Raw genomic sequence first — 14,029 nt, 5'->3', positions numbered from 1 at the left:
AAGGGAATATTACAAATCTTTCACACTGACCTTTTAGGGTTATGTATTGGTAGACATCCCTGATAACTTATACCGACACACTCACTCACTTTTCTGCCAGTTTCACCACAAAGTGAAGTAGGCCTATGCTATGCTTTGACGCTGTTGTGCGTGTCAGATAACCCCCATTCGATTTCAGCCAATCAAATGACAGTGTTTCTTTTACTGTCGGCCGTCGGAAAAGCACAAAGGAGTTCGCTAAAATATTGGTGGGGACATTTTTGTCATCTCAAAATATTGATTAGGACTAGTCCCTAGCGTCCCTAAACCTACTCCCATGAATGTTGGCATGTTAGGTCACATTCCATAGCTTAGGATAAGCCAAATGAGAAACAGTAATGAGCTGTGTTATGTAGCCTCTGCCTCAAATTTAATGTACAGCACAACTACAAATCTTGTTAAAAATCGAATTGCACAACTTCTTGTCGTATCAAGATATGCTTAACTTTTGCCTACTAGCCTGGTTCCTATAAGGCAGTGCATGTTGTTAACCACTACACTTCCTTAAAGGTCAGCTATGCAGCAGCAGTAGGATCAGTTTCTCAGGAACTAGCTTTGCTAGCTCAGCTGTTCACTGAACTAGACTGGACAGACTTCCTAAAGTTTCATTCATGAGCCAAAGACAGACTAGACTGAGTCCCCGTCAGGGAAATTCACCATTCACCAACGTCTGCTATTCTCATACTTTTTTTCTTGATAATTAGGCTAGGCTATTTCCTATTTTTTATCTGAAAAGTAGGCTACAGTTTCTGACACGCGAAGCTTAAACTTGGTAAATAAATCTTGGGTTTGTCAGACTTCTCAAGTTTTTTTTCTACATTTCCCTCTGAAGACTTTTTTCTTTCAAGAAAGGACTGGCGGGCGGGTCTTGCATTCCGTAGTGCTCCAAATAAGTGCGCAGCTATAACTCTGTAGACGCCGACTTGGTAGCGTGGAAGCATCTGGAGCGCAGCTGTATAAGAACTAGAGGTCCATTTGTTGTATGAGGACTAACATTTCTGACAATAGTAGACTACTTCTAAGACACTTTTCCATAGTTTCCGAGGACGTATTTTCCATCTTGAATAAATGTACAGAGTGAAAACAAATTTAATCAATACAAGTGAGTGGTAAAACTAGTGGTGGTCGTTGGATGCAATTTGTTACCGAATTTATTTGGCTATTCAACGTTCTCCCTCTTCAGCCTTCAGTTCTTTGATTCAGGGTAAGTCCTGATTTGTGTCTCGAGTGCCATAGCTAGATAAAAAGTTATTTTTTTCATTAGTGATGCACTCTATTTCTGTCCGAGTGATACCATAGCCTACTGTTTACTTTCTCATTATAGCGATGCACTCCTAAACTGTGTACCATAAAGGCTGCGCAAGTGTGCCACTGGAACAATCCATATTTAGTTTTTTATAGTCGTTGATATTAGTTAATAATCGGCGTACTGTTTTGCACACACTTAATTAGCATGTTCTTTAGTTGCTTTGTTTGTTTAATATCATGTAGCCTAAATAGTGTACCGTGAGAGAAGGCCTAACTGTGAATAGGGGTTTGGAATGACTGTAATGTAATGTGGATCGATGAAATCAGCAACGTTTCTCTAAAGTTCTTAAAATAAACCCAATGGCACTAATTAAAGAAATTGAACTTAAAATATCACTGGCAGTGTAGTGACTAAGTTATTTGTTTCCAAATATAGACTTTCTAGATGTTCTGACTATGGTATGCAAGCCTATTACTGTACACCCGTCGGGCTTTGAGAAGCAAAATAACATTTCAGGCGATCATAAAAAAGATTGGTGTCTATGCCCACCATTACTTGTTGGAGAGACAGACTGTCCTTGTACACAGGAATTATCCTGGCCCAAAAACAAATTTGCTGCAATGTGTTGCTCTAGTGATAAGTTTGGCACATAACTGTTGAGTTGTTGACCACAATCAGCACATAATCATATTTTCTCACTCAGTGAATAAAATGCAGTGTGATCTCACAGAAATATATTACCAGCATAAATAATTATACTTCAGATGGAGACTTCTGAAAGTTGACGTGGGAATGAAAACAGGGGAGTGTAAAGTCAAAAAGTCTCGACATAAATTGTGAAGCTGGCATTGCATGGCTGAACATGACATGACTGAGCAATGGGGTCACAGCTAAAACTGTGGTATGTTTGCTACCTCTGACCAAATATCAGATGCAATCTAACACCCTTTCCCCCACTCCGGCCCAGTGCCACCTCTTAACACGACTCATCTCCCCTCTGACGCCCAACCTCTCCCCTGTGCCCCTGTACTAAGGTGCCAAACCCAGAATAGATCTTAGCCCCATGATTGCTCAAGAGACCCCTGTAGAACAGTTAGTACCCCACAAAGACCGAGGATGACCCTTGAGTGAACGACCCCCAGGGATAGCTATTCAGAAGGCCTGACAAGACATGTTCATTTCATGACATACTGTAACACCAGCAGAGAATCTCAAGTGTTCCTGGCCAGCCCTGCAGTCATTTCAAAGCACACAGTGTATGTGTGCAACAGGCACAAATAATGTTAAATTGACTATATGATGAATACTTCTCACATCCATCTTGGCAAGCGCAAATGGTTTTTTTTTCCATATCCAGACCAGTACACCTCAAAATGTCACAGATATTTGTACAAAATTGTTTGGAATTCCTAGTCAACCTAGAAGTGTTTCTCATACCACAGTGAGCATAACTCACTCTCTACCCCGTCTGTCTGTCTGTCTGCAGTGGGGATGGATCTGTCCGTGTTGGCTGCGTTCTGTGCTTGTCTAGGGCCTGCTTTGGGTGAGTAAGCGACTTACTTTTAGATTAATTTGAATGTATTCTCTATTCTTGAAAAGATTGCTTCTCTGACGATAAGGGTTGGTGAAGCTGTGCCACATGTACACATGTAATATGTAAAGTACACTCTCAAAACAAATGCATTAGAAACAACACAAACTGTGTTGTCCCTATATAGACATAAAAATGTGTTTCTTTCCCCCAACACATTCGTTTTAAGAGTGCATGCACACCATATCTGTGCACTCTGCACTGCATACTTTACATATTACCCTGAAGTCCCCCTAAAGGGCCCCTAGAGGGTAAGAAACCTGTCTCTACCGAGTTGTGCTTGCAGACGAGCCCATCTGGTGATGTCTTCTGGTGATCTGAGAAGACATTCAAAGTCCATCCAAACTTAATATTGACTGATGATTAGTTAGTCTGGTATTCTTTGTTTCATCCGATTTTTTTAAAGTAAACTTCCTGTCTCTCTGTGTGTGTGTATGTGAGCAGGATCAGCTTTTGGTAGGGAAATGCCCGGTAAGTTTTGCTTGGTAGATTATGTAAAAGAATGATGTGTGTGTCTTCATCAGCTTATCTGCCTGTTGCACCCTCTTAACCTCTGGGTTGTATCGTGGCTAACTCATTCTGCAGAAGCTTGTGTCTACAGTGTGTTTACCCGAAAGAAGTCAGCAATTTGTGGGTGGGTCATTGAGTTACAAAGAAGGTAGTGAGCTCAGCAAGCTCGCCCTCCCAATCCGAGGCGCTGCGAGTTGTGGGTTCGAGTCTGTGCAAATGCAGCGCTGATCCGCACAGTCAACACAACGCAGGTTATACTCCTGGGCACAGAAGAGCACAGAAGCCTGTCGAGCCCATTACCTTGAAAAGTTCTCCTCAAGTTCCTGTGGGCTCTGAAGTGTAATAGCAGTTTCAGTCTCAACCTCTACTTCTTAGCAATATGTGGACATGGTTCAACAGCACAATAGAAATCCATTGGCTGCAAAGCAAATCTAGGGCAAATCTACTTAATAGTGCGTCATTAGTCTATTGTCCATTGTTTTTTTTAAAAACTACGTAATAAAGACATCCTCTCCATGTAGTTTTAAACAATCTCAAGGGCATGTTGTGGACTGTGACACAAAATGCTCCCACATTCATGTGACTTGCAATACAGTGCACCTCCTCCGATAGCAAGCTCGCTCTCCTGTATTGTGTGCAGTGAATTAAGGAAGGAAGTGTTGAACAGGACGTGGTTTAGTGAACCAATGAATAATAGAGCTGTACATTTACATCTAATCATCCATAGCATGGTTTCCCCAAGCAGTTCAGTCACACAGTAATCACAGTGGTCTTTATCACAGGCCCACATTTTTAAAGGCTCAATTATTTTCTCCTGTTAGTTACAGAACCAGCTCAACAGTGGATTAGTATGGCTGACAAATGAGAGCAATAAAAAAGATGCAAAAAAGATAATTTGTACGTATGGAGGACACCATTGTCACACACATTACTCACTTTCTTTCCCATCCCTTCCTTTGGAGTCCCCTCTCTCTCTCTCTCTCTCTCTCTCTCTCTCTCTCACACACACACACACACACACACACACACACACACACACACACACACACACACACAAACACACACACACACACACACACACACACACACACACACACACACACACTCCACTTACAGCTGATAGTTGTTTTTTTAATGCTGCATTTGTATTAAATGAAAATAAAGTTCAGATCTGCACGTTAGGTGTAATGCACTGAAATGTATTGGAGTTGGTGATCCTTCTTTCTGACTATCATGCATGTCAAGAAGCATTTGATAATATTTTTGGCTCCCTCCCTACTGCAGGACACACAAGTGCCATATTCATTACTCAGCTGAGCTCAGCTGCAGTAGGGCCTAAAGTGTATGCTGCTGAATTCTGGAGTTTTTTGGGACATGACTGTCATACTGGCTGCTTTGTATGATGTGTTTCAACTGGTTTGATTAACTTTTATTTTATTTTTTTCAGGAGCATAATTCTTCAGTATGCATGTAATTGGCTACCACAAGCTATCAGAGCAGTCAGAGCAGTGTTCCAACTCACATGTAGAGTTATGTGCATGTCTGTTTCTAGTTTTCTGGTACATCTAATTTATCATTGTGTGTGGTTGTTTGTTTTTCAGCTTCATCAATGAGTCATGATGGTAAGTATTTCCTACCCACAGCCAAAGTAGACCCTTTGAAAAGTGTAGTTGTAATTCTACATGGTCTTTCTTTCATTGTTTGTGTAATGGGGTTACCAATTATATAAACAGATTAAAAAAAATAAATTTAAAGTTACAGCTTCAGTATAAATATTCCCGTCATACACTTTATATAGGCCTACATCAGTTAGCACATTTTGTCGTATAACAACACATTCCGATGAGTATAATGCAGAAATATTTAAGGAGAAAATTCACATTTTGATGTGTGTCCGTGTATGAGTTTGAGTGTGTCTATCTGTGTGTGTGTGAGAGACAGAGAGAAAAAGAGAGAGAGAGAGAGAGAGAGAGAGAGAGAGAGAGACTGATTCACATAAATGAATGTTGACAACGTTAATCTATTGACCAGAGCTTTTTAGAATATATTTGAGTTGACACAAAGTAACGACACTGAGCGCCAGTTGTTTTGGTGAATTTTTAGTAATGTCAAAATTGTCCTTCGGGAACTGGCTGAGTGAGAGCCAAGGTCAGAAAGTATTTAATTGTACTTTATAGTACATTGTACTCTAATAATTACATATGACCAATAAAACTTGAACTTGAACTCCCCACTTGACCTAGAAACACTGGTAAAACTCCACGGATGGATCATCCAGCCAAGGTGACTTCCCGCTATGTGGACCCTTGGCCGCATTTAGTAACAGAGGCCTCTCAAGTGCCAGCCTATACCCCTCAGATAGTTCAGAGCTTGTCCACCACACATCTATCACGCGAGTCTACCTGGTAGAAGCTTTCATAAAATGAAATGATGATAGAGGTATTTTCTATCTCTTGTTTTTTTGTCAAGTTGAGAGAAATAAGAAGTTGGAGGGTCCATATATTTAAAATGGGAGGAGGCCTACTTGGTTCTCACCAGGGCTCCCTTACCTCTCCTCTCTTTAAAGAGACAGAGAGAAAGAAAGAAAAAAAGAGAGCACAATAACCGCATTTATATTTTCATTAAATGCTCCTATTTCTGTCTCCACAGACTATGACAGCCCTTTTCATTATGGTGAGTTTGAAATGTGTCCTGACTTCTTTCCAGGGTTGAAATCTTAAGCCTTGCTCAGGAAACATCTGGCAGGTTTGGGAAAGGGTTGACATTTTCCCTCCATTTTTCTGGACGCAATGGAAAACATTCACCCTTCAGGTCACACTTCCTACGGGCCAGCTTAAAACAGTCCCAATTCCTGTGTTCAGAAACCCTAGCAAAACAATACAGATTTCAATATAGCCATTCATCACTGGCTTTCCCGAATCTGCAGTCACACTTATTTTCATTACATAGATTTCATTGGTTAATTTATTCAGAAATACTCTTAGACAACTAGGATGACTATGTTCATTATACTTGTCCAATTGTATTGTTGTAGCAGACTAGATTTATCATTAGTCCAAAATATATAAACTATGCTTTTCACTTGCCCTTTCACAGACTATGAATCTCTGCGCATTGGAGGCTTGGTCTTTGCTGTGACCCTGTGCATCGTGGGACTTCTGCTTATCTTTAGTGAGTTTGGAACAAACAGTACTGTACATCTGAGAGGCAGCCATGTTTTTGCTTCTGTGCTGAAGCGTGTGAAAAATGTGTGGCTGGGAAAAGGAATGTTGATGCACCAATTGTTTGTGGGTTTTTGGTCTTATTATTCCAACATGCTCAGAACATACTTAGTTTATGAAATATGGTAACCCATTATAACCACTGAGATATTTAATCAGTTTCATAAGGGTACTTCTTACTCTATATTTGCATTCTACATTTAAATATAACAATTTAAATTGCCCCTTGGCACTGTAATCAGTCTAAAATGATTATTGCTGAGGATCTCTATATAACCATATGTGGCATTTTTGCATCAATGATTTTAGATAAGTGAAATATATGAAAATATCAAGGTTTTTAGACTACCTCAGACTATAAGGTGTTAAGAAGTACTCTTACGGCAGTCATTTAGACTGCTCAGGAGGCTTCCAAAGATATGAGTATCTTTGGCCAAGATTTCACACCACAGCCCGTCGATAGGTGGCAGAGGTTATCCAGTCTTTCTGCTGTTAGTGCAGGTTTGTGTTGTTGCCCTCAGTTGTTTGCAACATCATGCATTATGACTGAGAATGAATTGTTTTTCACAAGTGGAAGGGGATGTCGATAGCTCTTGCCAGTACAACCTTACGCAACCGCCAATCTACCCCCCCCCCCCCCCCCCAAACCCCAGCTGACACCTAACACCCATGCCCATGTTGCTCCCCATACTCTCCTGGACTGTTTTGAGTTTGTCGCCCCACCCCTGTCAACCTCACTCTGAAATCAACACCAGACCATAAATTAGTCATGTCTGATACTGCAAGAAAGGCCATCCCTGCCTCGCTGCACTAAGATTAGACGATGGCAGCCAAAGGTCAGGGGGAGAGTCACTGCTTTCACAGAGTCTTTGGGAAATTGCATGTTGGTTATGCTCCAAAGCTTTTCATATACAGTTCACATTCACAGGTACTGGTTGGTTGAACGTCATATAAAATGCACAAGAAACACATTCCTTTGTGTTGTTGATGTTTTTTTTATCTGTATCTTTCTATCTCACAGCCAGGAAATGTACCTGCAAGTAAGCACCAAAGTAAGTGGCAGGAATATATCAGAAACAGCACCCATGACAGTTTAATGCATACTGTATGATTTGTTTGCATACTGTATGCATACAGTTTAATGCATACTGTATGACTTTGTTTTTTCAACTAGAAATAAAATTAATTTGCCTAGATAGCTCAATTTTTCTATATATGGGCCAATATGTGTATATCCAATCATGGTGCCAGTTAAAGGAGAATTCCGGTGTGATATTGACCTAAAGTGTATTGAAACATGATACCGAGCCGATCTCGGCTTGTCCCCTGCACTCCAAAATCTGGCGCTAGTTAGCCGATGCTACCAACAGCTTTTTCAATGGTGGTGCTTCGGCATCGGGCTAGCCATGCAAATAAATCACTGTTTTACACCATTTATGAGTCTCAATGTATCTCCACACTTCATTGGTAGACCTACAAGGGCCCTGACATTTAAAACGAGACATTGAGAACTTTGAAAAAGCACTGGTAGTTTACTTACAAGACGATTTATACAGACAGTATCTTCACGAAGTTTAGCGTTTGCAGCCATCTTGAATTTAGTCACGATAAGTCAAGCGACGAGTAAGAAAGAACAGGTATGATAAGGGATCAGATTCCAAAAATAATTCAGTGGATAAGCATGGATTCCAGTTGCTGCTACTGGAAGAAACTGGAATCCATGCATTTCCACTGAATTATTTTTGGAATCTGATCCTTTATCATACCTGTTCATTTTTACTCGTCGCTCGACTTATCGTGACTAAATTCAAGATGGCTGCAAACGCTAAACTTCGTGAAGATACTGTCTGTATAAATCGTCTTGTAAGTAAACTACCAGTGCTTTTTCAAAGTTCTCAATGTCTCGTTTTAAATGTCAGGGCCCTCGTAAGTCTACCAATGAAGTGTGGAGATACATTGAGCCTCGTAAATTGTGTAAAACAGTGATTTATTTGCATGGCTAGCCCGATGCCGAAGCACCACCATTGAAAAAGCTGTTGGTAGCATCGGCTAACTAGCGCCAGATTTTGGAGTGCAGGGGACAAGCTATGAGGGCTATGAGACATACTTTCACACTCGGTATCATGTTTCAATACACTTTAGGTCAATATCACACCGGAATTCTCCTTTAACCTAAAATGGTCCTTCTTGTGTTTTCTTTAGCATTACACAATTTGTCCAGGCTTTTGTTGCCCTGTAACAATCTTTTTTGAAACATGTTGCTGGCATCACATTCAAAATGAACACATCATTTTCATGAACTTGATAGTTTCAACATTTGACAGGTTATCTATGTTCGTTTTGCAACTAAATATTGGTTTACCAGATTTGCATATGATCACATTCTGTTATCGACATTTAACAACACAACAACTTTTTTGGAGATTTTGGGGTTGTACATTTGAATGTTATCTATTCAAGAGAGTTGGTAACATTTCACAACCTGCGGTTTTTGAGACCTAAAGCAACACTTTGCTGTTCTCAGGCCAGGCTGTGGTGATCCAGAGGCTCCAATCATCCAAAGTGAGTTTGAAACTACAGTAAAGACGTAATCTATTTCCCTTTTCATTTGGCCCAAAGATGAATATTTAACATGAGCATGTTTTACAGGTTAAACATGACTTACGGACATACAGGTGAGTCCACAATCAGCCAAATGAAAGAGTTAAATACACTTTTGGTAATGTTTATAAAATCTGTGGGCTCAAAGAGAATGTTGAATTTCTCCACAGCCCTAGACCTGGTTCCCGCCTTATCGCACACCTGAGTTATGCCTCCAGGGAGTCACGAGAAGGCTTCACGTGCAGCACACTAAGATAGAAGCTGTCCCCCAGCTACAGTAATCTCTGCCCTGGTCTTGTTGCGTTTTCATTTTCCTCTATATATATAACATACTGCTAGGCCTATAAACAGCAAGATGGGACTTGTATGCAGGGAATTGCTTATGTAATGTTTTTTCCTCACTGATGAAGTGCATCATTGCACATAACTGCACTCAGGGTAGTACCTGAGCATAATTATCACAGCTATCACAGTTATCTTTCATTCTGAGTAGCCTGCCATACCAGTACATCCAGGGATGTAGTGGAGGCTAAACACAAGTAAACACAGTTTATCCACCTCTGAAATTTCAGAAATAGAGTTTATCCACCTCTTATTAGAGTTTATCCACCTCTTATTAGAGTTTATTCACCAATCGCAATTTTTAACATTAAAAAATCACACTGTACACATTCACAATTATGTACAGTCTAGGAACCATTTAATACCACTGATATCGTTATAAACCTTGGGGGCAATTCCACGCAAAACTGTCACGTCCATAAGGCCAGCTAAATACTATGGCATTGTGTTGCCGTTTTGGATGTGACAGTTTTGCGCGGAATTGCACTTGGACAATAGCCTCCACCATCATCAAACATGTTCTGAATGCCTTTTTTAAAACTCTGATAGCACATGGCACAGTCCACCTCACAGAATTCATAGTTTACCCACTTCTTATTTTACCACTACATCCCTGAGTACATCCATATGCTCTCATTAGCATCTTCTATTTTTCTTGAAAAAAACTTGCATAGATTATGTACATTTTTTATGTTATGTAATGAGCTGAAATTGCTGTCCATCTAGCCTTGTTTTATAAACAGAGAAGTACATGTTTTATTTGTACTGATTCTATTGTACACAATTAAATGAATAAATGTTGGAGTCATCGGTGATCGACTGTGATTTTATTTTTCCTCAAACTCCCTCAAGGACTTGTCCCGCGAGCTGTAACGTGTGTAATTGCTCTTTTCCTCGGCAGGGCTGCATTGATGCTTACAGTTTGTATTCTGCTGACTTTGCAAAGCTATTCTTCAAGAGAGCTTATGTGTAGGCTAGTGCTGGAGCTGCTGCACTGTGACAAGACACAAGGCTGTGATACATTGCCCACTGCTTAATACAACACTGTTAAAAGAACATAATATATATTTGTTTTAAATATATGTTTTTTAAATAATATATATTATATAGTTTGGATTAAGTTTCAATATGCATACACTTTCTCATTTTACCATAACTGACCGTTAATCCACCTTCGTTATGAATATCATGCGTGGCAACAGTCCACAGTGTGACTGTAAAAAAGTTATCATGACATCAAGCACATGCAGCTCAAAGATATCCATTTGTAAAAGATTTGATGGCAATTCCATTATCTGTTATCGATCAGGTAAACCCAGTGGTAATGCAAAGCTGAGGGGACCAGGTGATGGTCGCTTTATTCCTCCCATTTTCCAGATAACCCTTACAGAATACATCGCCGCATTGGCTGGCAAGCTATCGACTTCATGCCCATGGGAAATGCTTTCTCAATACGAGAGCAATTTAGAAGGCTTATTTTCACATCTCCAATAGATGGCGCTCGATGCTATCAGTGTGCAGATGCTCCATTGCACCACGGATGCGCATAGGCTTTACTCTCCACCTCGCCCCTATCGACACCATCCTATTCTTCAACTCCGGCCAGTCCGCATTGTAGCCCATCCACGACCGAGGAAACCCATCCCCAGCTTGACTGTACAACCGAGTCATGGATGCTGCAGCAGGTGAGAAGCCATTTAATGACTTCATCATCACCACCTCGTTTTTAATATTAATAAATCCAAGTTTTGTTCACTAGCACAGGAACGAGTGATTGATGGTTCGACGTAGTTGAACTTCTTAGAACTTGAATTGAGTTATCCTCTTTCGTCTGCAATCCCTTCAAAAACTCACATAGGCTAAGTGATGTGTCAACTAACTCAGTGGTGTATTGTAGTTCATCTGTGCGTAATTGTTTACCAACAGGGGGCAAAAAACAACTTACGTTTATTTCTTTCATCATATGATGGTTTTAACTGTAGGTGTTATTTAAACATGTCACAGCACTTTCCCGTCAGAAAGTATCTATATGGAACAAAGCGGGGAACAGTTTGAGAAGAGCTCGCTGGCTCCCCCTAAAAGAAGAGGTTCAGCACCAGAAAACCGCATTACCGCGGCACCTAGCCTATTTGAGTGTTAATCAGCAGATAGCAGTGAGGTGTTGCTGGTGCAAACGATTTCATAGTGGTTCCTTCATAGCTCTGTACAAATAGTATTAGGCTATAGCCTACCAACCATAATATAATCTGTTATTGTGTTACATTCAGTGGCTGATGTCCATTTCGAGATTTGGGGAGTGGAAAGGGGGATTTGGAAAGTTCCTCCATGATCTACTGGAATTCTTCTTATTTCCAACTTAATAACCATTCACTTCATACATAAGACGTATCAAGAATATCGATTCCCGAGGAATATCCGCCTAGGTTGTGATAAATCAGGGAGATTGCATTTCGCTCAGTGCGACGGTGCGTCTAACCCACTTTCTGCTGAGCCGACCTCACATCGGTTCTGCATTAATTAGCCTATCCGCGACCAGGACAAATCGATCGAACTCATCAAATTGCTTCACTCACAGGGGGAGAAATGTCAGTCAGCAAGTAGACCAGGGTGATGGAATGAACCCAAAAGACAAATTACATTTTTTTCCGTATCGGCCAATAAGACAGTATAGTGTTTCTTCATTAACTTTACTAGTTCGGGTAAGAAGCCATTGTACCTGTCCAGGGTGCTGAACCTCTCAGTCCTTGAGTTCTCGAGTCCTCCGAGCTGTAGATTGAATAATATTCAATAATGTCGATAGACAGATAAATAAATAAATAAACATTCAGGCTAATCCATCTTCCCGACTGGTTCCAATGGGAAAAAATGTAATTTTGTTGTCGCTGTAGTTTAGTGGCTAAAGTGTATTTCTTCCTCAGAATCTAATTTTCCGGACCAAAGTGCTTTCCATTATGGTAAGTACACTAAGGCTATTGAAACTCAGTTTAATCCCTCACTTCACTACAGTACAACTGTGTGGAACATGCACAAGATTAAGAAAACTTAGCCTAGTGACATTTTATTTCTGTCACCTAACATGTCACCTGTTCCCCCCCCCCTCCAGATTATGCCACACTACAGACCACGGGAGTCATCCTCGGGGTCGCCATGTTCTTGTCTGGGATTATTATAGCTCTCAGTATGTACATTAGGCCTATGTAAATTTCCATTTTAAAGTTAATACAATGTATTTTTGTACACACACACACACACATACACACATGTTACACTCACTCATCCCATCCTGGCCAATGTCTATTCTTAATTGAATGTATTTATCTTTGAGGAAGGAGACAAAATCTCCTTTTCGGATATTTAGCTCTCAGATCATTTAACTCTTTTCTCCCCCACACCACAAATGTAAACTTTAACTGCTGCTTTGCCTCTGATCCCATTTTGTCTCGGACAGGTAAAAAACTCAAATGCGCAAAATCCTCCAAGTAAGACTCTGCAAGTCAGACGTGTGCTTGCAGTTCAGCATTGTGCATGTGGAATGTGGTGGATGAGAGAATCTGGAATTTGTTACTAATAAACAACCTTACTGAATCATGTCCCCTAAATCCAGCTCAACAAAGAATGGAATGGAAATGGCCTCTTCAGTGAATGCAGCTCCAGGGGGCTTAAAAAGCTCAGTCCTGCCAGCATTTGTTCCTACTATCCACACTGCCTGTCCATCCAACTGAGTGCGCCTCACAAAGCAAAGATTAATAACATGCACTAACTATGCTGAAGGAAGAAGCAGTTTTAAAAGTGCTTCAAAAGTCAAGAGTAAACTTACTTGCGCTCAGTACATGGAAAAGCAGTGTGTATGGTCATAGGCTATGTGCCTTCAGGCAAGTAGCATGTTGCCTAAATAGAAGTGAATTCCTTGTTTTGTTTATGGGAGTAGTTGTAATATAATAAGAAGCATATTGTGTTGCTAATGAATGGTGTCATTTTTGACTGGTGCTACTCTGTCCTCTTTGCATCAATCCTTTCCAGTCCAATCATTTCTAACACATTTTTGCAACGGTCAGATTATGAGGACTAAGTACAGCAGACAGGCAGTCTTGGTATGATCTGCATGTGAATGTCTTTCTAAACTGCTCTATGCTTGCTTGTGAAGCGCCCTACCTATATCTCTGTGCTCAGTGAAATAACCATCTGTTTGTCATCTTCCTTTTTCAGCCATGTGGAAGGAACCCAGGTACCCAAGACAGGAGGTACAGTCCCTGGGGACACCGTACATACAAATATAGGCTAAATCACACTCAGACACATATACTATACATACTGTATATCACACTCTGGCAAACATTGCCTGTACACACAATGCATAGCTCATTGTCTTTCTTTCTTTCTTTTTGTCTGTCTCTCTATCCCTCTGTCTTTCTGCTTGTCTTGCCCCTGCAGTGCCTCCTCAGACGGTGTGAGAGAGGATGTGAGCGTCAGCAGTGT

At 40.6% G+C, this 14,029-nt stretch overlaps 1 protein-coding gene across 2 annotated transcripts; it reads left to right on the top strand.

The window, feature by feature from the left end:
• The first annotated feature begins 320 nt into the window (after positions 1 to 320).
• Positions 321 to 10,368, top strand: fxyd6l (FXYD domain containing ion transport regulator 6 like). Of its 2 annotated transcripts, XM_076280761.1 has the most exons (11): positions 321 to 1,141; positions 1,223 to 1,243; positions 2,775 to 2,831; positions 3,324 to 3,350; positions 4,991 to 5,011; positions 6,039 to 6,062; positions 6,486 to 6,560; positions 7,632 to 7,662; positions 9,135 to 9,172; positions 9,260 to 9,285; positions 9,382 to 10,368. In XM_076280761.1, exons 1-8 carry the CDS (start codon positions 1,108 to 1,110, stop codon positions 7,652 to 7,654), a joined length of 282 nt encoding a protein of 93 aa, XP_076136876.1. In that variant the 5' UTR covers positions 321 to 1,107; the 3' UTR covers positions 7,655 to 7,662; positions 9,135 to 9,172; positions 9,260 to 9,285; positions 9,382 to 10,368. The 2 variants fall into 2 exon arrangements, with proteins under 2 accessions (XP_076136876.1, XP_076136877.1); XM_076280762.1 differs by lacking the exon at positions 3,324 to 3,350 and having other exon boundaries at positions 393 to 1,141.
• Positions 10,369 to 14,029: the final 3,661 nt, after the last annotated feature.

The sequence above is a fragment of the Alosa pseudoharengus genome, unplaced genomic scaffold (genome assembly GCF_046254945.1).
Source record: "Alosa pseudoharengus isolate Yale_2024_CS ecotype anadromous, Long Island Sound unplaced genomic scaffold, YU_APseudo_1.1 YU_APseudo_1.1_scf_12, whole genome shotgun sequence".
Classification (NCBI taxonomy): Eukaryota; Metazoa; Chordata; class Actinopteri; order Clupeiformes; family Clupeidae; genus Alosa; species Alosa pseudoharengus.
This window is presented reverse-complemented; position numbering and strand designations above follow the sequence as displayed.

What these genes read in the sequence shown, in the direction of transcription:
- fxyd6l (XM_076280761.1), top strand. Translation starts at nt 1,108, where the DNA reads ATGTACAGAGTGAAAACAAATTTAATCAATACAA. An exon ending in AACAAATTTAATCAATACAA is followed by an intron (nt 1,142 to 1,222) that starts GTGAGTGGTAAA and finishes CTCCCTCTTCAG; the next exon opens with CCTTCAGTTCTTTGATTCAG. An exon ending in TTCATCAATGAGTCATGATG is followed by an intron (nt 5,012 to 6,038) that starts GTAAGTATTTCC and finishes CTGTCTCCACAG; the next exon opens with ACTATGACAGCCCTTTTCAT.